General features: G+C 38.3%; 2 protein-coding genes and 3 non-coding genes across 10 annotated transcripts in view; 1 reads left to right on the forward strand and 4 right to left on the reverse strand.

The window, feature by feature from the left end:
• Positions 1–14,482: 14,482 nt before the first annotated feature.
• Positions 14,483–18,336, reverse strand: RPS12 (ribosomal protein S12). The gene is made up of 6 exons (XM_027850615.1): positions 18,276–18,336; positions 18,088–18,138; positions 17,648–17,764; positions 15,806–15,908; positions 15,216–15,317; positions 14,483–14,573 (listed from the first exon to the last, which is right to left on the reverse strand). The coding sequence occupies exons 2-6, from the start codon at positions 18,099–18,101 to the stop codon at positions 14,511–14,513; spliced, it is 399 nt and encodes a 132-aa protein (XP_027706416.1). The 5' UTR covers positions 18,102–18,138; positions 18,276–18,336; the 3' UTR covers positions 14,483–14,510.
• LOC114034938 lies at positions 14,796–14,921 on the reverse strand. The gene has a single exon (XR_003568160.1). It is a non-coding gene; the product is annotated as a small nucleolar RNA SNORA33 (small nucleolar RNA).
• LOC114034939 lies at positions 15,386–15,469 on the reverse strand. The gene has a single exon (XR_003568161.1). It is a non-coding gene; the product is annotated as a small nucleolar RNA SNORD100 (small nucleolar RNA).
• Positions 16,979–17,050, reverse strand: LOC114034937. Its single transcript, XR_003568159.1, has one exon. It is a non-coding gene; the product is annotated as a small nucleolar RNA SNORD101 (small nucleolar RNA).
• A 171-nt stretch (positions 18,337–18,507) lies between the features above and the next one.
• The window catches only part of SLC18B1 (solute carrier family 18 member B1), a 45,384-nt gene continuing 40,892 nt past the window's right edge, over positions 18,508–22,999 (forward strand). For 2 of the 6 annotated variants that reach the window (XM_027850605.1, XM_027850611.1), the window contains exons 1-2: positions 18,539–18,628; positions 19,929–20,065. The gene's annotated coding sequence lies outside the window, so the exon portion shown is untranslated. Of the gene's footprint in view, positions 18,629–19,928; positions 20,066–22,999 lie in introns of all 6 variants that reach the window. The other 4 variants (XM_027850606.1, XM_027850609.1, XM_027850607.1 and 1 more) reach the window with 4 other exon arrangements.

The following is a 22,999-nucleotide window of genomic DNA, read 5'->3' on the forward strand; positions in this document are numbered from 1 at the left end:
AAAGAGTCAGGCTAGACTGAACAACAGAAAAGATTCTGTAATCATCTGGCAAAAAAGCTAACTTTAGTAAAGTAAAAGTAAAGTAAAGTAAAGTAAAGTAAAAATATAGTGCACAATTATGCCCTAGTCAGACACCAACCTGCTCTGCCTTACATAGAACCTAGAATTAGACAAAGCCCCTGGCCAGTGGGCTCACATCCAAAGGCTAAAAAAAGCATAAATTAGTATAGGACTGGCTTAAGATAGCAGAACTCTAACATTCTCATAATTCCTGTTGGCAAGTCATGAGGTTTACTCCTCTGCAGAAATCATAAAATCATGGAATTTTAGAGCTGGAAAGAACCTTAGAGATCTACATCTACAACACCAGCTTACATATTTTTGTTCTTTTTCAGGTAAGAGACTATTTCCCCGAATCATAGACTTTCAGAATTAGAAGGAATGTCAGAGGTTACAAAGTCCAGCCCACACCTGAACAAGAATCCTTTCTATCGCTTCCCTTTTATGATAATTAGTCATACAGCTTTTGCCAAAAAACATCCATTGAGGAAGAAATCCCTTACCTCCATTCTGCTTTGAGATAGCTTTAATTATCAGGAAGCATGTATTGTCTGCTCTCAGGCCTCAATTTGCTTCTCTGCAATTTCTATCCATCATCCCTCTTGGGGCTAAACCAAGCAAGTCTACTGATTCCCTCCTCCACGTGACAACCCTTCCAACCCTTTAAGACAGGTAATGATATTCTCCTTAAGTCTTTTCTTCTCCAAGTTAAATATCTCCAGTTCCTTCAAATGATTCTCATGCTTACAGCTTTTAATCATGTTGGTTGCCTTCCTCTGAATGGAAGCTCTCCAGTACATCATTGTTCTTCATAAAATATGGTACCCAGAACTGAAAATGATGTTACAGATATAGTCTGACCCAGGGCAAGGCACAATGTACTATTACCTCCCTGGTCGTGGACACTCTGACTCACTTTGTAACTTAAGCTTGCATTGTCTTTCTTGACTGCCATATTTTCATAACTGAGCTTGCAGTCATATTGAGCTTATGTTCCACCAAAACCCCTAGATCTTTTTCAGATGAACTACTTTCTAGCCATGTCTCTCACAACTTACACTTTTATATTTTAAAGTTTTAATCCAAGTGTTAAGACTTTTCATTTATCTCCATTAAAAGTCATCTCATTCTATTTGTCCCCATGTTCTAGTCTTTTTTTTTAATCTTGACTGTTAAGTAATGTGATAGCTCTCTCTTCAGCAATGTGTCCTCTGTAAATTCAATAAGCATGCCATTTCTATCTTTATCCAATTCACTAACTGAAATGTTAAATAGCACAAATCTCTTGGGGGCACATCAATGGAGATCATCTTTCCTGATTGACATGAGTCCATTGATAATTTCCTATATGAATATAGAGGTAAAAATGATGTTACTATGGGGTACCTTTTCCCCCCTTTAAAAATAAGATAGGACATATCACATCCAAATTAATTGATGCAAATTCTGAATAATGATGGACACTTGACCAGAAAAATACGTCAAAAATAGCACATAGGTGGTATGGACTAATCTTTTACTTTAACGCATGAGGTAAAATCTATAGCTTCACAACTACTGTTCTGTGGTTTGGCCATCTGAGTAAACATCATTGGCATTTTTCACTCCAATAAAATACCATTTTTATTGAGAATATATGGCTTGCCAAAACAAAAAGTACTTCATGTTCTCTTGTTACTACATGAAAGATGAGGTCAACTCTTGATTAATAGCATCCACAGATTTCATAGCCTCTTAGATCATTGGCATTTTTTTCACTGTCACCATGTTACCAGTTCTTTAAAGGTGTTTTTGGCTAAAAAACACAAGGCTTAGAAAACAATGAATTTATCTCCACTGAGGATTTAATTTCATCCTTAAAAAAATAAAAACAAAAAACTGCTTGTACTTTAAAATGTGAGCCTTGTCCCTTCCCATATCTCCCGATGAAAATGCATACTAACTTTCAACTTGGAAGCAAGTTAGACTTCTTGTAAACCTATTTCAATTTAATTTAACTTAACAAATAGTTACTAAGCATCACTCACTTATAAGGAACTATGTCAGTGAATATTCTGGATCTCTACCCCAACCGATCCTCTAATGATAAAAATATCTAATTTATATAGAGTTTTACCTACATTATATCATTTGAGAACAACCTGAGAAGTAGTTACTCCAGATATTATCCCCATTTTGCAGAGGAGGAAACTAAGGCTTAGAAGGAGAAGTGGCTTACCCACAGTCACATTCCTAGAAAGATTCAAAGGAGAGATGTGAACCCACCTAACTCCAGGACTACCTCTCTACACTCTACACTGTGCTATTCCCCCCAAAACAGACTATTGGCTTATAATACAATTAATATACTACATCACTTTGAGTACAACTTACTTTCACTCTCAATAATAAGCCAAAATGACAATGACAATTATACTAACAATGTGATACTTATCTAGCACTCAACTAACGACCTAATATACTTCACATAGAGGGTATTATTAAATTTATTCTCACAAGCATCTTTCATTCAGTTCTAAAGACCTTTCTCTACTTCAGCATATATCATTGTGTATTAACATCTTAATAGCACTCTGATTTAATGAAAAAAAAATTTCTGGACAGAAACTTCACAAATAAAATCTTGACCTCAAAAGAATATGAGCTCCTTGAAAACAAAGACTGTTCCATTCTTTGTGTTTATATATTCAGTAACACACAGTAGGCCCTTAAAAAATGGTCAGTGATCGTTTAACTGATTGACCTAGATTTCTTTACTTCAAAATTGGGGGGGAGGGTACTTCTCCTTTTACCTTTTCTCAAATGATTATTCCTTGGTGAAAAATGGTATAACAGTATTAATTACCTAAGCATACATACACTAGTACCTTTCAGCAAAACCCACTGTGTTGCTGAGTAGGCAATATATTTGCTAACCCATGAAAACTGCCATATTATCAAGCATCAAATTTAAAAGCCGAGTTTCAATTTTAAATTAATTTGTACATTAATATTTTCTTTCCCCCTACTGATTCCACACTTTTTTTTTTTTTTTAAGTATATATGCTCGTTGTTCCTTTTAACTTGGTATGGCAGTACTCTGAAGCACCACAGGTCTTTTAAAGGGTATTTCTCTAACAAGCCAACCAGGTATAAACAGGAGTTTTATATCCTAAATTTTACTTAGGTGTGGTTAGGTTGAGAGAAGGAAAAATAGAGAGACAAATGCTGCATTTGTATAAGGTTTTATTCACCTCACTCTTAAAATACCATACTGTTGGCATATGTCTCAATAAATGGTCTTCAAAGAGAAGTTATAGCAATGTAAAAATAGTTTCCCTGATTTCACATGCTCTTTAGTGCTCCCAGGCCTCAAAATGGCTTTTAAAATTATTTTTTCAGGCTCTTAGAGCTATGTACCCCAGATTGTGATGGGATATATATTGCTCCACCCAATTCCCTAGGGTGAAGTTGAAGTGGAGGGAAATTGAGACAGCTTGGCACCATCCCACTCCAAGAGAGGCCCAATTGGAAAGACTAATTTTCCTTGCCAGGGAGAGATGAATCTGATATATTAAAGGGTCAAGGGAGGATGGAGAGACTTAAATTAAAGAGATGATCATCCTCATGTCCTGAAAGAAATTTTTGTCAAATCTATTATCTCCTCATTATAAGAGAAAGGAGTTGGGGTGGGAGGAATCCACTTTCTAGTATTAGCCTGTTCAGTGGTCTTTTGACCTTCAAAGAATTCTGGCGAAGTTCCCAATATGGTTAATGGAACAAGGTCTGAATCCATAATCAACATACCAGGACCAGTGCTTCATGACCATTAGCAAAATTTTTCATCATCTGAGAATATGCTACTAGACATTTCTAATTTATATTGTGATATGACAACTTCAGCTCTAGCTGATATGTTTCCCAAAGCACTATATAAACTTCTAACTTTCCTACGTTACCACCAAAGAGTAGAATTGATCCTCAAGTAATGAGTTAGGAAATTCCAGCATTAAAATTTTAAATATCATTTAAAATATCATTTCACAGGATCATATATTAAGAGCCAGAAGAAAGGCCAGAGGTTATCAAATCCAATAGTCTTCTGATGGGGAAATTTATCTAGGCCTAGAGAGATTAAGTATCCTACCCAAGGTCACAGAGTTCGGAATCAGGATTTGAATTCAGATCTTCTGACTCCAACACAGATCAAGATTTAAGATATTTAAACTTCAGCCATATATAGTAAAAAAATAAATTATACTTTATCATATTTAAAAGTAATTTCTAATGTGATTATTGTTATTGGGTACTCAAAGTTAGTGTCAAAATTTGGATTTTGCTAGTGATACTTGTATTTAGTCATCAACTCTAGAAGGAAAAAAACAAAAATTTGTTGTTGTTGAGTTGTTTCCAACAATTTGTGACCCTATTTGGGGTTTTCTTGGCAAATACACTAGAATAGTTTGCTATTTCCTTCTCCAGCTCATTTTACAGATGAGAAAACTGAGGCAAATAGGATGAAGTGACTTGGGTCACATACGTGACAGGGTCACATAGCTAGTAAGTGTCTGAGGCCAGACTTGAATTCAGGAAGATGAGTCTTTCTGACTTCAGCCCAACACTCTATTCACTGGCCCACCTAGCTGCCCTCCCCCCACCAAAACACACACACACACACACACACTGGGAAGCACATTTTTTCTTTCTCTTATAATTATAGGAACTCCAAATGTGTCACAACTAAGATTTCCATTGATATTGGCAGCAGGAAAGAGCAATTAAAGATTAAATAATGAGTTTCTATTTACCTTTCTATTCTCCCAAGATAATTATTAAAATAAGAAATTCCACCTTGATAAAAAAGCCTTACAGAAAATTGTTTGCATATTACATGTTTCCCTTCACAGCAAGAAGCTAGGCTAAACAAAACTCTTCAAGAGTTGTCCATCTGCCTCATTAAAGCAGAAGGCTTCAACTAAACAATTAGCAATCAAAGAAGACATATAGGAAGACTTACACAAACTGATGTAAAGTGAAATAAGCAGAACCAAGAAAACAATATAAACAATGACTGCAAAAATATACATGGATGGAAGAATAATCTGAAGTAAATACTGTATACTAAGATTGTCACAAAGTAGAGATACAAGACTGTGCCACCCTCCCTTCTTTGTAGAGGTAGGGAACTGTGAGTGTGATCACGGCATATGATGAGAGACTTGGTCAATGTGTCAGTTAATTTCACTGAACTCCTGTTTTTTTTTTTCTTCCTCTGTTTTTTTTTTAAATTCTTTATTGTAATAAAAGGCTCTTTGAGTGGGGAAGACGACAAGGCTTCAGAAATTAAAAAAATATATATAAAATAAAAAATATCAATGATTCTATTTTTTGTTTTGAATGAAAATACAAAGAAGATGTGATTCCTCCTATTGGTTCTAATTCTTCCTTACAACATAACTAATGTGAAAATATGTTTAATAGAAATCTATATATACAGTTTATATCTGATTGTACTCCGTTTTGGGGAGGGAGGAAAGGGAGGGAGAGAGAGGGAGAAAAATTTAAAACTTAAAAAGTGTATGAAGTGATTGTTGAAAACTAAAAATAAATTAATAAAATAAAATAAAAAGAAAATACATGGGAGAAAAGAAACAGCAGTTGGGGGGGCACAATAGAAATTCCGATACTTCACTTTCAAATAGACAGATGGATGGATATATGTGTAGATATAGATATATAGGCTTATATAAACAAACTACATGTAAAATTTTATGGTTTCATATTTAACCCATTTTTATTCTTTGTATTTTGGAATGTTTGTGTTTGTTGATATTTAAGTTCATAATTTAAACAAAAATTCTAAAAACATGCCAAAAAACACTTGATAAGTCAAATAATTTCCAAGTTGGAAAGGATCTCAGTGGTTATCTAGGCCAACAAAACAATTCCTTTTTCAAAAAAAAAAAAAAAAAAGAATGGGGCAACTAGGTGGCACAATGGATAGAGCACAGGCCCTGTAGTCAGGAGGATCTGAGTTCAAATCCGGCCTCAGACATTTGATACTTACTAGCTGTGTGACCCTGGGCAAGTCACTTAACCCCAATTGCCTAAAAATAAATAAAAACAAAAACAAACAAAAAAGGAATCATTCAGTTGCTTCTTGAAGATTGCGAGTAGGAGAGAGACTGGAGTAAGGAGGGGGGATTCCTAAGCTGTGCCTTATTTGACTCCTTTCTTTTAAAAACAAACAAAATATGTCTCTAAAAAGAACAATGGCCTAACTTACATCCATCTTGGGGATGGAGGTAGTCTTTCAAAGAGATTTGAATGAATTGAGAACCCTTCTCCCCATTCAGACAAGTACAAGTTTAGTTAAGGACTGCATCACCTCTCACCTAGTTATTCCAACAGCCTACATGGGTATCTTCCTCAATTTGCTTACCACTTCAGTCTATCTTCCCCAACCACTGCCAAAGTGATCTTCCTTAAGCAAGGTCAGCCATGTTATTCCTCTTCTCCAATGGCTTTCTATTGCTCCTAGAACGAAATATAAACTCCTCTATTTAGCTTTTAAAGCCCTTTATCACCTTGCCCCAACCCATCTTTCCAGCCCTAATTTGGACATTTTTCCCCTCTTGCAATCTGTGATCCAACCAAATTGTCCTTTTCTGTTTCTCACACAAAACACTCCACCTCTATCTCTACTGCCTTTACATTAGCTGTCTTCAGTACCTAGAATGTATACTCTCCTCACCTCCAACTCATGGAATACTTCTTTTCCTTCAAGTCTCAGTTCAAGCACCACCTTCTAAAGAAGCCTTTACCGGTCCCCTCAGCTTCTAGAGATCTCCCTCTCAAACTATCCTGTATCATACTACTTTTTATTTATCTATTCTCTTTCTATTGAATATATAAGCATATTTCTTGACTCCAAGACAGAATATAAGCTCCTTATATAAAGATTGCTTCTTCATTATACTTGTATCCCAACCACTTATCACAATGCCTAGTACATTCAGTTGTTGTTCAGTCGTTTCTCAGTCACGTCTGATTCATTGTGACCCCATTTTCTCAGCAGATATTGGAGAGGTTTGTCATTTCCTTCTCCAGCTCCTTTTACAAAGGAGGAAACTGAGGCAAACAGGGTTAAGTGATTTTCCCAGGGTCACATAGCTAGTAAGTGTCTGAGGCCAGATTTGAACTCACAAAGATGAGTCTTCTTAACTCCAGGGCCAGCACTCTAGCCACTCTACCACCTAGCAGTCCATTGGTCAACTTTAGGTACTTGCTCATTTTTCAATAATAGATTTCTTGCAAATACAAAGGGGAAAGAAATGGATTTGAAAATGGATTTTAAGGGAGAAAGATACAAACAAATGCAAAGAAAAGTATAGGTATGATCCCATGGTCTGAAAGAAGCCTGTTACAAAGGGGTATGAGACTCTCAAAAATGGAATATTGACAATGCTAGATCAATGTTATTGAATAAGGGGTTCTGAGATGAGCTTACATCTACAAAAAGCACATGTTCAAAAAAAAAAGATGAAAACAAAGAAATGTGTGTATGTATATATATGTATATATACGTATATATACATATATATACATACACACACACACACATAGAGATAGCTATAGCTATAGATAGATAGATAGATATAAAAACACCCCTTAGTTGTTGTTTGTCCTTCATTTTCTATGAGGACTGATGATAGCATGGGGTGATGTCTTAACTTGTGAGTGAAATTGGATTTGAGGTAGATTTGCACAAAGTTGTTAATCTCATTCTCCCTTCCAGAGTCATCAAGGTCCAATGGCAAGACAAAAAGTCAAGATGACAGGGCAGTGGATGACCTTGGCGTCTAAAATGTCTGACCGAGCTCTATGCCCTCCACTGCCTGCTTCAGCCAATGTCATGGCCACTGGAACAATTTGTTCTCCATCCATTCTGAGGGAAGTCTTCATATGCTTGGGGTGAACATCCCCCTAACTCACTGATGGGTTTGAAGCCTATTGATTACCCTTAATCTGGTTTCAACTATTTGCCCAAATGGTTTTACCAGGCTGCGGTCACTGCGAATGCTACAGCTTCTTGGAGACACTCCTTAGTGATGACCCCTTAAAGCACACTCAGTCAGCATTCTAGTCAATAAATGGACTTCTCCCCTTTCAGAAGATGCACAGACGTCCTTTGATAGCTGCCATTTGGTCATATTGTCAGGTGTTTGCACTGTGTGATCATGAAGTCTCTCAATGGGCTACTGAGCTAGAAATCTGTGACTATACTAAATGGGTGACTGACCCTGAGAGCTCTTCTATTTTTCCAGCTTCAAAGTCTGAGGATGAGTTGGAACTTAGTTCATGAGAGGGGAAGGCAGAGGAGGCAGCTGGAACAAATCTTAGCCCAATCTGGTCCCAGTGGCCTACCTAGGCAAGCTTGTACCTGGCATGGGCCGTTCTCGCTTTTCTTGTTTTTTGTTTGTTTTTTCCAACTAGGTTACTGATCAGCAACTTGGATATGGAGTAGTCCCAGCAATCCTGTGAATTTCAGTTCAGGAGGTCCTCCTAGGCCAGGAAGGAAATGGCTTCAAAGTGATCTTTCGTAGTTGCAGCACCAGCAGTACCAGGAATGGGCGGGTACAAAGAAAAAGTATCAGAGAGAGGAGCCATGCAGAACTGCAAATCACACTTTAATCACAATTGGCACAGACTGTACTCACTATAGGTGAAATGTGAAATGTCTAATTAGCAGCAGGAAAAGGTCAGTTCTGAAAACTGTAGGCCTACGTACTTGATTTCGATCTCTAGGAAAACTGTAGAGCACGCGGTTAAAGTTAGACATTTTGTGATCACTTGAAAAAGGAAGCAATGATTACTAAAGGCTAACATAAGTTCATTTAAAAGTCATGATATGACTAATATGGAAATGTTTTGCATGACTGAACATGTATAACTTAGATCAAAGTGCTTGCTTTCTCAAGGAGGGGGAGGGGAAAAGGGAGGGAATTTGGAACCAAAAAATTATTTAAAATGAATATTTAAAATTATTTTTACATATAATTGAGAAAAAAATAAAAACATTCTTTAAAAAAGTCATATTAGACTAACTTCCTTTCCTTTTATGAAATATTTATTAGAAAGATCAGTGTTGATTTCCATAGTAATGTGATTTCTATCTCCCTCCATGAATGAAGGTTGCAGATAGATTCCAAGACTTTAAGACTTATGGTTGGGGCAGCTAGGTGGCACAGTGAATAGAGCTCCGGCCTTGGAGTCAGGACCAGCCTCAGACACTTGACACTTACTAGCTGTGTGACCCTAGGCAAGTCACTTAACCCTGATTGCCTCACCAAAAAGCAAAAAAAAAAAAAAAAAAGACATGGTCAGGGATAGATAGGTGGTACAGTGGATGAAACACCGGTCCTGGAGTCAGGAGGACCTATGCTCAAATCTGGCCTCAGACACTTACTGGTTGTGTGACCCCAGGTAAGTCACTTAAACCCGATTGCCTACTAAAAGACTTACGATCTTAAAGAGTTGCTTGAGCCTTGGTCACATTTATGTATGATTATACAGCTATTATAAACAGGAGGCAGGATCTGAATGTTAGTCTTTCTAACTCCAAGCCCAGCACTCTATCCACTAGAAGAGTAATATACGGACAAGGAAAATGTCAAAGACATAGTTTACTCGGATCTCAGCAAGGCAAATAATAAATTTTGCAGTACCTACCTATATTTTTCACAGGAATCTAGTGCATGTACAGACCCATCAGTCAGTGTACAGAACAGATAGCTATTTTTAGAATTGTGATGATGTATGATGGAAGTACACACAAGGATAGTCTATAACTGGTTCTAGTTGGCCTACCACATGGCTGGTAGAAGGCTTTTTCCATTAGCTGAGTCAATGAAACTGTCTTCAAAAGGGCCCGAGTAAGCTCCAGCAAGCTTTTGGCTCACTTCACCTCTTGGGGAAGAAGCAATTCCCACTTACCACACAGCATCAGGTGGGAGACTATACGGTAAGGGGACAGAATGGCTATATGGCTACCCTTCAGCAAGGCCATGATTCCCCCCAAAATGGGGCCTCGTTGACCTTCTTTTGCTCCTTCTTCTCTGTTGTATGTAAAGAGAGAGGAGACTCCAACCCAGACGTAAGCCATGTAAGTCTAGGAACCTAGGCCAGCTGTTGCAGAAAGAACAGGAGCAACATATTGAGGAGCACGGAGTAATCTCTGGGACTCCAGCCAAGGAGAGGCCTGAAACAACACCCCCATATAAGTTAACTTTGGTGGACCAATGCTCTGTAACAACTGAGATCAATTGCAAGCCTAATCCCCACTTCCCACCCACCCACAATAGACTAAGGTAATATAAGGGATATTATGACTCTCAAGTGTTGGGGAAGACATTGTACATTTGTTCTTGTCCTAGCCTTTGTAAAAGATGCCTAATGTTAAAGTGTTTAAAGGAAACTGGAGTGATAGTCACTGGGTTCCTAAAAGCAGGAGGAACAGAACTGGTATGGGCTTGAGGCAATGGTGGAGGAAAGAGACTAACAAACCCTTCAAGATGGCTGAGAACCCTGAGGTGATGTGGCCTTCCTGGCCCAGACATAACACACTAACGCCTATATATACAGGGTGTCCCAAAAGTCTTAAGTGTAGTTTTAAGCTTTAATAGCTTAAATAAGACTTCAGGGAAACCCTGTATTTTGTATATACTCTGTATACTTATCTTCATACACGTAGCTTTCCCCAATAAAGGTAAGATCCTTAAGGACAAGAACTATTTCTCCTCTGTCTTTGTATCCTCAGTACCTAGCACAATTCCTGCCACATAGCTGGATCTCAATAAATGCTTGTTGAATTTTTGAATATATGCCAAATTTATATTACTAAAATCTGTCATACCTTACTCAAAAATTCTTAGTATGTCCCTATGGCCTCTAGAACAAAATATAAAACCCTCAGTTTGCTATTTTAAACCCTCAATCTGGCCCCTGCCTTTCCACTCAAGTATCACATGGACTTCCAGTTAAATTGGTCTATGGGTATTCTCCACGTACAATATTCCACCTCCTGCCTCCCTTGTTTTACTGGGATAGTTCACCATGTCTGGAATGCATTCCTTCCTCACCTGTCTTCTACTGTCCCCGGTTCCTTTCCCATCTCTCCACCTTCCCTGCCAAATTTTCTGAATCCTACCTTTTGTGCCTGAAGAATGGAAGGATCATTTGAGAAACTTTTTTAAGATGAAGACCTTCAAAACCACATCAAGTGAGCAGTATCATCACCCACAACCACAGTCCACTGGCCTTATCCATAGTGATAAAGACTGGAAAGACTTTAATGTGTGTAGACTACCAGAATTTAAACTTCAAGGATGTCCCAGTCTGTCTATTCTACAGCCAGAGGATTTTAGTGTTGGTCCTGCACAGTGAATACCATCTGAGTCAGGCAGAGGAAGATAAGGAGGAAACACTATTCATCTGCTCAGGAAATCCTTTCAGTTGGGTTTACTTTGTTTTCTTTTGGGGGAATAAGGCATTTAGTTTTTTAAGCTTGATGTTTTATTTACAAAAAGTGAAGTTTAGGCAGAGAGAGGGAGCCTCTTGTGTCTGTGAGTATGATCTGGAACTGACACTGCTGAGAGGAAAGGATGCTAGGTCTTAAATCTAAATAGAAGTACTCTATCCCTCTGGGTATCTTCTACCCTTTCTACTTCCCTCCCTAAGGGCTTAATCAGAAACAGCTGTGACTTTACCAGTATTCCCTCCACTCAGACAATAAAGGAAAGGAAGAGGTTGTGAAGTCAAGAAGTTGGTTTGATAGTAGTATCCATCCTTTCACTGTCTGTCCAAAACTGAACTCATTACCTTTCCATCCCAAACCCTTCTACCTTCCAAATTTCTCAATTACTGTTGAAGAAATCACCATCTTCCCAATCACCTAGGCTCACAACTTAGGTGCGAGCCCATCTTCATTTCTTCACTTTCTCACCCCATTATCTAATCTGTTGTCAAGGTCTGTCAATTTTAGCTTAGTAACTCTTTCAAAGGCATCCCCTTCTCATCTGACTCTCACTGCCACCATCCTGATGAAAACCCTCATCACCTCACAACCAGACTATCGAAACAGCTTCCTGGGTGGTCTTCCTGCCTCAGTTCTCTCCCCACTCCCTTCTACACTCAACAGTCAAAGTGATCTTCCCAAAGTGCAGGTCTAACCCCACCCCTCCTCCACTCAATCAACTCTAATAGCTCCCTATCACTTCAAGATCAAATATAAAATCCTGCTTGGCATTAAAAGTCCTTTATAACCTGTCACACACCAAAACACATTTATCCCAGTGCCTGGCACATAGCAATCATTTTATAAATTCTGAATATTTACTGAAGCAGCTAGATGGGTGCAGTGGATAGAGAACTGAGCCGAGAGTCAGCAATACCCAAGTTCAAATCCAGGCTCAGACGGCAACTACCTCAAAGGGTGCTATTTTTAAAACTCCTTATGGTTATGTCCCACTACATGTTTCTCCTTTGCCCTCCTGGTAATACTCATTTCTAATTCTTTGGAGGCTATTGGATTGTCTCAGACGTTGAACACCGGTAGAATACAGGAAACTATACCACGGAGACAGCTTTCAGTGAACCCTGATCTGTTACAGAACAAGAGGGGAGGGAACACTAGTAGATATTGGTTCCATCACACTAGATATTTTAAGATGCATAGGTAAAAAGGGAGAGTATTCCAGGCACGGGGAAACAGGATGAAGCTTTCCTCAATTGATAAATGGTAAAACGGATATGAACAGCCAGTTTTCAAAAGAAATCCAAGCTAACATAGGAAAAAATGCTCCAAAAATCACTAAATATTCAAGCAAACCTGAGGTTCCACCTCAGCATCAATAGTCAAGACTTTGAAAGCTGACAAATGTTAGAGGGGCTACAGAAAAACAGAATGCATTGTTGGACTTGGCACAGCCATTCTAAAATGCAACACGGAACTATGCCCCAAAGGATACTTAGCCACATGCATCATTTAGCCCAGCAATCACTATTAGAAATAACAGACACACTGAAGAAAAAAAAAATTACCTATACACAAAAATATTTATACCAGCTTTCTATAATAGCAAAGAATTATGGTTCAGTCATTTCAGTCATGCCCAACTCTTCGTGATACTCCATAAAGGGTTTTCTTTGCAAAGATACTGAGATACTGGAGTGATTTGCCATTTCCTTCTCCAGCTCATGACAGACAAGGAAATTGAGGCTCATCCAGGGTCACACAGCCACTAAGTATCTGAGGCCAGATCTGGACTCAGGAAGATAAATCTTCCTGACTCCAGGAGCTCAAAACCACCTTGCTGCCCCTGCATGACAGTGTTAAGTTAGTAGACTGAAGTCAAGCTGTGAAGAGTCTTCAGCAGAAGAATTTGTAATGTATACCACAGGTGATAGGGACCGCTTGCTAGAGTTTATAATGCACTCACACAGGACATAGGTAAATAATTATATAATAGACAAATTGCTTTGGGAGAGATCTGTAAAGACCTCATAGGTCAGACTTAAAGGGAACTAGGGACCCCAGGAGGAAGAGATCACTCCAGGCATGTGCAAAACAAGGTAGACTATTGGCACCTTGCCTCATCCCTTCTTTGGCAGCCTTCAGTCATTCCCAACTTCAAAGCCCACATATATTTATTCTAGTTGGGTCTTTTAGGACCTTATTTCTTTACCCTAATATGTGGTGTTGGGTAAGGCAAGAGCCTAATGTTTTAAATCAATCTGCCAAAACCATTTTAACCAATATCCTAAATACTGCACTAACAATTACTATTTGACTGAAGAGGTCAAGAAACTAATATTGGTGAGGGTTGGTGAAACAAAAAGATCATCTCACCCCCTTAAGAATTTGCCAAGGACTATGAGTGGTGCCCCAGAGCTATTGCTGATGGACCTCCTTTGCATAAGTCACTCACATTTAGTTTTAAAAAGGTTCCTCCTTCACAATCCCATTATAGATCCCTAATTTGCATGAAGCAGGATCTGAGTTAAATTTGTCCACATCTGTTACTAGATTCAAATAATTTTGTGTTCCTACAACTCCAAGATTCAGTAACTAAGATTTAAAAATTGCAAGATCAGATTCAAAATCAAAGTATGTTTTTCCAATGTAGGTTCACTCAATCCTATTTAACCTAGAAGACTGCAAATCCAAATTCACTAAGTCAAATAAATCCTAGTATCGGGAAACAACCCTCAAAAACAATTTTAAGTACATAACCTCAGATTTACATTAGTGGCAAAGTTCTTTTCCTGAAAGATCTATGCTCATGAATTCTCCCCTAAAAATGAGATATAGACATATAAAGTTACTATTTTCAGGCAAAATCAAGTAACATGTATTATCCAAAATAACAGCTAATACGACAAATCAAATCAGACCAAGGCTTTTATTTTATTCATTTCTTGCATTTAAAATATTCTTCGATGACATCTTTGGCCTGAGATTCCTTGCCATAGTCCTAAAAGAAATCAAGGAGCACTTTTAAATTTATGAGAAGCATTTTTGAATTCACATTTCACAACACTAAGCTCAAATTACTAAGCTAGCAAGAACAGAATTCCTTCACACACCTAATGTGGTAAAACAAAAAGCAATATTTACTAAGCAAGAATTAACTGTAAAGAAAAGGAATCTTTTCAAATTCTATAACATCCAAAACCCAGTTACAGAATGAATGATATAATGTAGCCATTCTCAGGGACCTCAAGGACCTTAGTCATTGAGGCTCGTACCATGGCTGTACTATTGCCAGCACTTTACTTCTGAAAAACACATTCAGGTAATCCAGACGTAATTGCACTGGCTTTCAGGATTTTTTAGCATCCTTTTTCTGATGATACACTTAAAATGACATTTGATAGGAAAATAGTTAAGTACATTATTTTTAAAAATAATTATGAAAACTTTCATTTCAAATAAAGGAGCTCAAACCCATTTTCCCCCTAATTGCTTTCTTGATCTCTGTTGTTTTCCTTCTCAGTTAGAAATAAAGTCTTATATCAAATCTTTCCTCTGAAAAGTCAAATCGTTTATTTTTAAGCTCAGTGGTCCGGCCCAAAGTTACTGACTGAATTAAAGGTGAAAAACAAGATCAACTTACCTTAACAACAACGCAACTGCAGCCAACCACTTTACGGGGCTTTCCTTCTCTGTCAATTTTACAGAGGCCCACCCATTCGCCCAGCTTCTTGTTGTCATCAACCTGTTAAAAAAAAACATACATGCTGAACATGGTACTATGGCTGGCCAACAATTAAAAGGCAGATAGGTGCTGTACGCTCAGATATATCGGGTGACATGGCTGTTCTCTTCAACATAATCAGTAGAGGGAGCCAAGGTGTCATCATGTACAGCAGTTTCAAAACGGATCACACTAACTCCAAAACAACTTCCTTTTGTCTCTTTAGTTTCATTATCTAACCGAAGCAAACATAAGAAAATAAATAAAATGCAACCCTGCATTTCAACTGGCTTGCACTGATCTAAAGCAAAAGTCCAGAAATGCAAATCCAAAGTTTTTATATCCCTGTTTTTTAACTAAATACAAAGAAGTAGCAAACTGTTTTAGGAGAAAACACTATACTGAAAAAATGTGCTATCAACAGTAGAAACTTATTTCATTTAAACACAAAAATTACAGTTTATCAGGGTCCCCTTATAATCATAGAAATCAGTATATAAAAACCTCACCTTGATCAAGTTGATTTGGTGCTCAGCACAGAGGGCCTCAACCAACTTTACATACATAGGTTCATCACAGTTGGAAGCAAGAACACAAAGATGGGCTTGGCGTCTAAAAGGCAGACAAAAGTTCTTGTTAGTCTAGAATAGCTTTGTTTATACAATTTTCATGCTCATATACACAGTAGAGTTTATGGTTGAAAGTTTTTTTTTCTTTTTACATTGGCAACAAACAGCATGATACTACCAATAAAATACCCAGCAAAGTACTACCTGGCAGATTTCATCCAGTCCTATACAGATCAACCCAATATAGTGGGCTAAGTCTGGCATTTAGTGTTCCAATGAACTTTTCTGATTAACTTCAAATTTTCTGCATTTAGTTGTGACCAAAGAGCTCTAAAAGCTTATGGACAACCAACAAAGCATGCACTCTTAAAATTTTAGCCTGTCCCTCAGCTTTTACTTGTTGATAATTAACATTAGAATCAACCAGCAGATATAGAGGATTGTTACCTGTTGCTGGATCAGACATCGAATTAGAATCCATTTTTAAATTGTGCAGCAGCATTCCCAAGGTGCTAAGGTTGAAAGGGACTCATGACAGGCACTGCTGAAGTACATCCAGTCGATGTTTCCATTGGATTGAACTGCCCAGTCTATACCAAAGTGAATTGAACTGACTTGAAATTCATCTGATTTAGAAAGCTTTCAAAATGTACAATTCTCAAAACCAAATTAGGTAGTATTTAACACATGCAGTTACTTTGCCAAGGTAACTAGTCTAGAAAAAAAATACTTTCAACTAGGAACTATTAAGTGTGTTTCAACTAATGGCCCTTGAGTACTATTTAATTACTTGATCAGCTGTACCAAGAAAAACTGAGTTGCCAATTTTGGTTTACTTTATGTTCTGAAGTACAAAATTGGGTTCCAGTCGAGTGCAAAAATATTTTTTTGTTGTCAGACATCAAGATTAGGAGTTCTTAAGCAGTGGTCCATGAACTTTTTGTAAACCTATTTCAATGTAACTTATTTCATTTGTAATGCTACTTTATGCACTTAAAATTTTGAGAATGTGGGCACACAGATTTTAGCAGCCTGCCAAATGGTTACATCACACAAAAAGGTTAAGAACCTCTGTTCTAACTTTTTCCCCCCATAGAACTGCACTCACTACAGGTTTGTCAGACTATTTTTTATCACTCATAAATGGAGTGAAGGGGTATCCGACAATTAAGTCATCATTCAAACCCTGTAGATGTCAAAGCATTAAGCATGTTTTATTCCTAGTTTTACAAAGGGTAAAGGATATAAACTACAGCCAAAATAAAAATCATTATGTATTATCACTGTTATATTCCAAAGAATGTCACCACATTCACAGATATTCACAGTGCTAATCTCCAGTCAATTAAAAAGACTACAGCTCTGCACTTAAATTCTGGTACTAAAATTCTACAAAATCTTGAGTCTGTAAAGACATATTTCTACAGTCGGAAAACTTGTGTGTGTAACCGTTAACTATATGGCCTCAGTCTATGGAACAGCAACAAGTTTCCTAAAGACCAACTCATTTAAAATAGAGCACAAAAATTACTTTTCGGTAGAATATAACCTACTTATGAGGTATGTCTTTAATTCATTCCCAATACCTAGAGAAGGGTGGATACTACAAATATGATTTTTACTTTCCGCCACTTGAGAACTGCAACATAAACATTAGCAACTAAGAGCTGGAAATCTTCTGCTAGTTACAAAATCTGACACCACGCTTGACTTTTAAGAGGACACATCACTGAAAACTACGTCTCAAGAGAAAATTGTGAATTGTAAAATCCCGAGACCTACTTGTCCAAGGCTTTGGCAGCTTCACGAATTCCACGAGCTAGGCCATCGTGGATGAGTGCGGTCTTCAGCACTTCTTGTAGAGCAGTGTTAACGTCCATTACACCTCCAGCAGCAATGCTGAAAATCAATCAAGGGAGATGATCAAAACACCGGTCACTTTGCTCCATGAAGGCCTAATCATTCTTCCTCTTACATCACCCTGAGGTTGCCAGCCACGTGGGAAAAGTTTGAGTCTGCAAAGGCCCCTACTTGGAGGTTGGAAAAGAACAAGCTCAGGAGTAACCTAGGCAGACAGACGGGAATCTGAAGAGGCGCCAAACCTCCAGGCCGAGGTGCACACGTGGTCACGGTGGACCCGGCTTGGGCGGGTAAAATTATACACCTCAGGAGAAATCCTCACTGAAGGCTTCCCCCTCCCACCTCTGAAGACCCGCACTTACCCTTCCTCGGCCATGGCAGCGGTTCACGGGTGAAGCTAAATTTTGAAAACACTGAAATAAGAGGAAATAAAAAAAGTACGTCAAGGGGAACGTCCATGACAGCTCGCGCCCACCACAGAAACCCCTAGCACGTGAAAAAAAATTAAGAATTTCACTTCTGAACGCGCGAACCAGCCACCCACACTTACCCCGGGAGCCTCCGCCTCCCGCTCGACTCAGCGGCGACAGGGAAAGAGGGCCTCCCTCCCCGCCCGAAAGCATTTAAAGGGCTCAGGACCCCTTCGTGCGCATGCTCCTTAGCCTTTTCGGAAAGAGGTGGCTTTAGTGCTGCCAGACCTCGAGATTTTTGTTTCCGGCGATCTTCGCGAGGTCTTTGGCCAGGCACGACCGTCAGGCACACTGTTGGACAGTCCAGGTCTTCTCTCCCGGGCGGAGGATAGGGCCTGGAGATGGAGTCCGGGAGAAGATGTGCGTGGGCGTCTTGATCTGCACGTGGGTTGTCATCACGACTAATCCTGAGTATTTAGTGCGCGTCCCCCTGGTCCGTGGTCCTTTTCAGAGATATGTGATACATGTGGTCCCGTTACAGGACCTTTGCAGCTCATGGTGGATGTGGGCGCTGGGCCAGGGGTCAGGAAGACCTTAGTTAAATATGGCCTCAGACATTAATTGTGCGACTTTGGGCGAGGCCCTAAATATCGGCTTTCCTCAGTTTCACCTTCTGTAAGATGGGGGTAATCACAGCACCCACCTCCCAGGGTTGTGAGGATCAAATGAGAAAATGATTTTTAAGTACTTAGCACAGTGTATAGCACATAGTAAGCGCTATATAAATTTTAGCTATCTCACATAAGATAATATTTGAAAAACACCTGGCTCATAGTAGGCATTTAACAAATATTTCTAATCCAGGGAAAGTCAATCTGCCCTCATGTGGCTTAGTTTTTCGTGATATCACCTTGTTTTCAAGTTCTCCCTCTCCAGTAGCTTCACCTTTTTTCTTAACTCAGCTAAATATTTTTTTTAAAAAAAGTTGAAAATACCCCTCTCTCCAAAAAAATAATAAAATTTATTTTGGCCAAAAAGAGGAAGGAGGGTGATTCATGTTAATCACGGGGCAGTAAGAAAAAAAAATAGAACAGTTATAAAACTGCTTGTTTTCCTGCATGTAGTCTGGTAAACAGTATAAATTGCAATGCTTTGTTCATTTTTAATGGAAGAAAATTGAAAGGCATTGTCTAAGTGAAAATCCAAACTTACTTTTTTTTTTCTTTAGGAATTACTCGCCATTCAGTGGCATAATGTTGGGGTGAGCAATGGAACTAGGGGATCCTTGAAAACTAGCCTCCCCAAGGGTAACACTGAACTTTAATATGGTAGAATCACTATTAACCCCAAATAACAAAGTAGAAAAGGAAATAGAGAAGTATAAGTGTAAGTACCCTGAGGAAGGGGGAGGGGGACAGAGAATCACCTATTTTAAAACTGGTGACCAGGACAAAAGCAGTGATGCATAGGCTTGTTTCATACTCAAATAATCACATTCCTTATTTAAAGAAGGAGTTATAAAAACAGTAATCAAGATTAATATCACAAGAGTGAGGTGCTCTTTTTTCCATTCTCATTCAAAATGTTGACACATCCTTCCACTGCAAAACTGCATCTTGGGAGTTGATGGACACTTAAAAACTGTATTGTCTTGAACTATCAGGTTTATAATTATTAAATGTTGTTTTAGTAGTTGCCTATTGACCTAAAAGTTACATCAAGCAACTATATCTAGCACCCAATGTGTATTGAGAGTTTTGGCTTATGATTGAAGAAGTTTATTTTTTTTCCAGAGATACTAGGGGAATACAGGAACCTGAGAAGAGGCTCCAAGGCACAAGAGGAGAAAGTTTCTTCATCTGTAAAATTAGGAGCATTTAGCAGGTTATTTGAAGTCCCTTCAAGCTGTTATAGAAGTGTGATTTTAAAGGTGAGAATGGGAAAACTGTGTCCATATAGAGTTTTGTTTGAGGTACTGATCATAGGATGATAGATGTAGAGCTGGAAAAGACCTTAGGAGTCATTCGATCCCACCCACAAAATCAACAAATAAGGAATTGGAGTGCAGAAAAGCTAAATGACTTTCCTGAAGTCACACAATAACTAGGAGAGCCAGGATTTAAACCCAATTTTACAGTTACTATTTTTTTTTTAATATCTAGATCTACAAGAAGTTTTCATATTGGTTAGTGGGTTTTTTGGTTGTTTTTTGTTTTTAAATTAATTTCTCCAGTTTCAGTTCTTGAATGGGAGCTTTGTTCTAGGGCTAGGTTTTCCCCATGCTACACTTTTGAGTGGGATGATCAGCCCTGCTTGGTCTTACCCAGGGTTACCTGTGCTCCTGGACTGAACCTTAACCCCTGGAGTTAATCCTAATGGACCTCTGAGGTTCAGAATGCTGAATCTTCAGGGCCCTATCTTATGTCCTGAGACAGACAGGGAACTCATCGACCCTAATAGTGTCCAGATCTACATGTTACAGTTCCATTCTCTTTGCTGCCTGCTGCACTTTCCAAAGACCCACTTGTGAGCTTTCCTGAACATACTGGGGCTTTCTCAGGGGAGCCCTCTGCTCATGGTCTCCAGTCACAGAGCTTTGCAGGCTACATATGTCTCTGTCTACTCTATTTGTTCTGGGATAATACTCTACACTAGCATCAGGGGCATGCTGGAGTCAGCTCGAACTGGCTAAGAGCTGATTCTTAAATTTTCATGATGAGCATTTACACCTCAGAAATTGGCAAACGCTACAAATCAGGGCTTGACTTACTGTTTTGTTGATTTCCCATCACTGAATCCTAGTCTTAAGAAGGTGATGAAAAAATATTAATAATGGAGATTAAGCTTAAAAGTGCATCATATTTACAGTTTTTCCACAGAGCTGGTTATTAAACACCCCTGACAGCTCTCTTTCCTAGTCTTCTGGCTGACCTCTTGTGCAGTTCTGGTATGGAAGAAGCAACTTACTATAGTTTCTCATTGGATTTCTCGATCATTTTTTGGTGTGGTGCAAACTTAAAATTTTTGCTGAAGTAGGTATATGGGAGCTGGACAGTTTGCCTCTAGTTCACAAAGCTGTCTAGTAAGCATTTAATAAATGCTTGTTAATTGATCAATTGATCTCAAATCTAACTTAAGTACTACCTGCTATAATTTTAAACTTGGGCTAATCCCTTTGCTCTTGGGTCAGTTCCACTAAATGGTGCTGCATTCATTGCTTTTTACATTTTTTTTTTGCATGAGTGAACACACACAAACACACACAGTGTCTACAGGAGGTTGCAGCCCCAACTATAGCCCACGGCTCCTCTTAAAGGGATGTTAATCAGGAGAGGATAGGGGAAGGATTTGGGTTGTATATATATGTATAGATATGTATGTACGACAGCATGGAGGAAGAAGGAGATATTATATTTTTGGGGAAGACTAGGAATTTGAGATAGAGGGATGGAGACAGAGGTTATCTATGTTTGGAAGGTTTTCTGTAATTCTTCATAATTCCAGCTAAGAAGGTTTTCTCATGAATCCCTTTGGCTTTGTTGCTGTCAGCTGCTTGTAAATAGTCCAGGGGGACAGACAATAAATAGCCATAACTTAATTATCTGCTGCTTCAAGATTTGTAGAAAATATAAATTATAACCAAAACACTTAGTTCATAAAAAAAAACCTGTTAAACTATGTAGCAATCTTTTTGACTATTCCTCTTCTGACTCTTCTTCCTTATGTTCCTTAAACATCGGTGTTTCATAACTTGGAGTCACCTTTATGTACATGACTACCAAATCTCTATTCAAATTCTCACTAAAAGCTTGTCCCCATGACTTGCCTGCAGAACATATCCAAAGTCTAATCTTATTTGAAAGGAGTCTAACCTTCCTTACCACTACCCCAACCCCTGCCATAGACCCCATAGGTGTTGTCTTCCCTTATTAGAATATAAGTTTTTGGGGCAGAAGGAAGGATTGGAGGAGGAGGAGGGAACAAGCATTCAATTATCATTTACTATGTGCCAGGCACTGTGCTAAGTGTACTACAAATATTATCTCATTTGATCCTCACAACAACCCTGGGAGGTAGATGCTATTATTATCCATTTTTAAAATGTGGAAACTGAGGCAGACAGAAATTAAGTGATTTGGTAGGGTCATACATCTAGTAAGGATCTGAGACAGAATTTGAAATCAGGTCTTTCTGACTCCAGGTCCAGTTCTATATTCACTGTGCCAAAGATATAGGGCTTGTCTTGCTTGTTTTTATTTGTATCCCAGTGCTTAGCAAATTGCTGAGAACATGTTGGTACTTTAAAAATGTTTTTCCTTTCATTCATTCATTCATTCATTCATTCAAATTATTTCCCTGGACCTGTCATTTGCTCTTACCTCATTCTCCCCTATGTGCATGTTCTTATCTTGTCTTGTATTTTAAGCACTTCCAGAGGTCCTGTATCCTCAGTACCTAACACATAATAAGCACTTAATGATTTTCTAAAATTGAATGGAATCCCTAACACTAAGTAATTAATGAAATAAATGGATACTTTTAAACCATGAAAGCCGTACTAATTGTATTCTCTATTTCAGGTCAGTTTCTTAAAGATGTTTTAAAAATCATACATCTGCCAGCTAGACAACATTATTCAAATCAAGTCAAGAAGTATTTAATAAGTACCTATTATGTACCAGACATGTTAATGATCTCTAGGGATACAAACAAAGGCAAAAGCAGTCCCTGCCCTCCAAAAGTTGACAATCTAATGGGAGAGACAACATGAAAATAACTACATTATGAAGTACAAATTTATTTTTTAATTAATTTATTTTTAGTTAACATTCACTTCCATGAGATTTTGAGTTACAAATTTTCT

This window comes from Vombatus ursinus, unplaced genomic scaffold (genome assembly GCF_900497805.2).
Source record: "Vombatus ursinus unplaced genomic scaffold, bare-nosed wombat genome assembly UNPS02009132.1, whole genome shotgun sequence".
NCBI classification, from domain to species: Eukaryota; Metazoa; Chordata; class Mammalia; order Diprotodontia; family Vombatidae; genus Vombatus; species Vombatus ursinus.

Excerpts from the sequence above, each read along its gene's own strand:
- RPS12 (XM_027850615.1), bottom strand. Across the intron at positions 15,318-15,805 it reads ACCAAATCAACTTGATCAAG|GTTGATGACAACAAGAAGCT; the intron begins GTGAGGTTTTTA and ends TTTTTTTAACAG. Across the intron at positions 14,574-15,215 it reads GCAGTTGCGTTGTTGTTAAG|GACTATGGCAAGGAATCTCA; the intron begins GTAAGTTGATCT and ends GATTTCTTTTAG.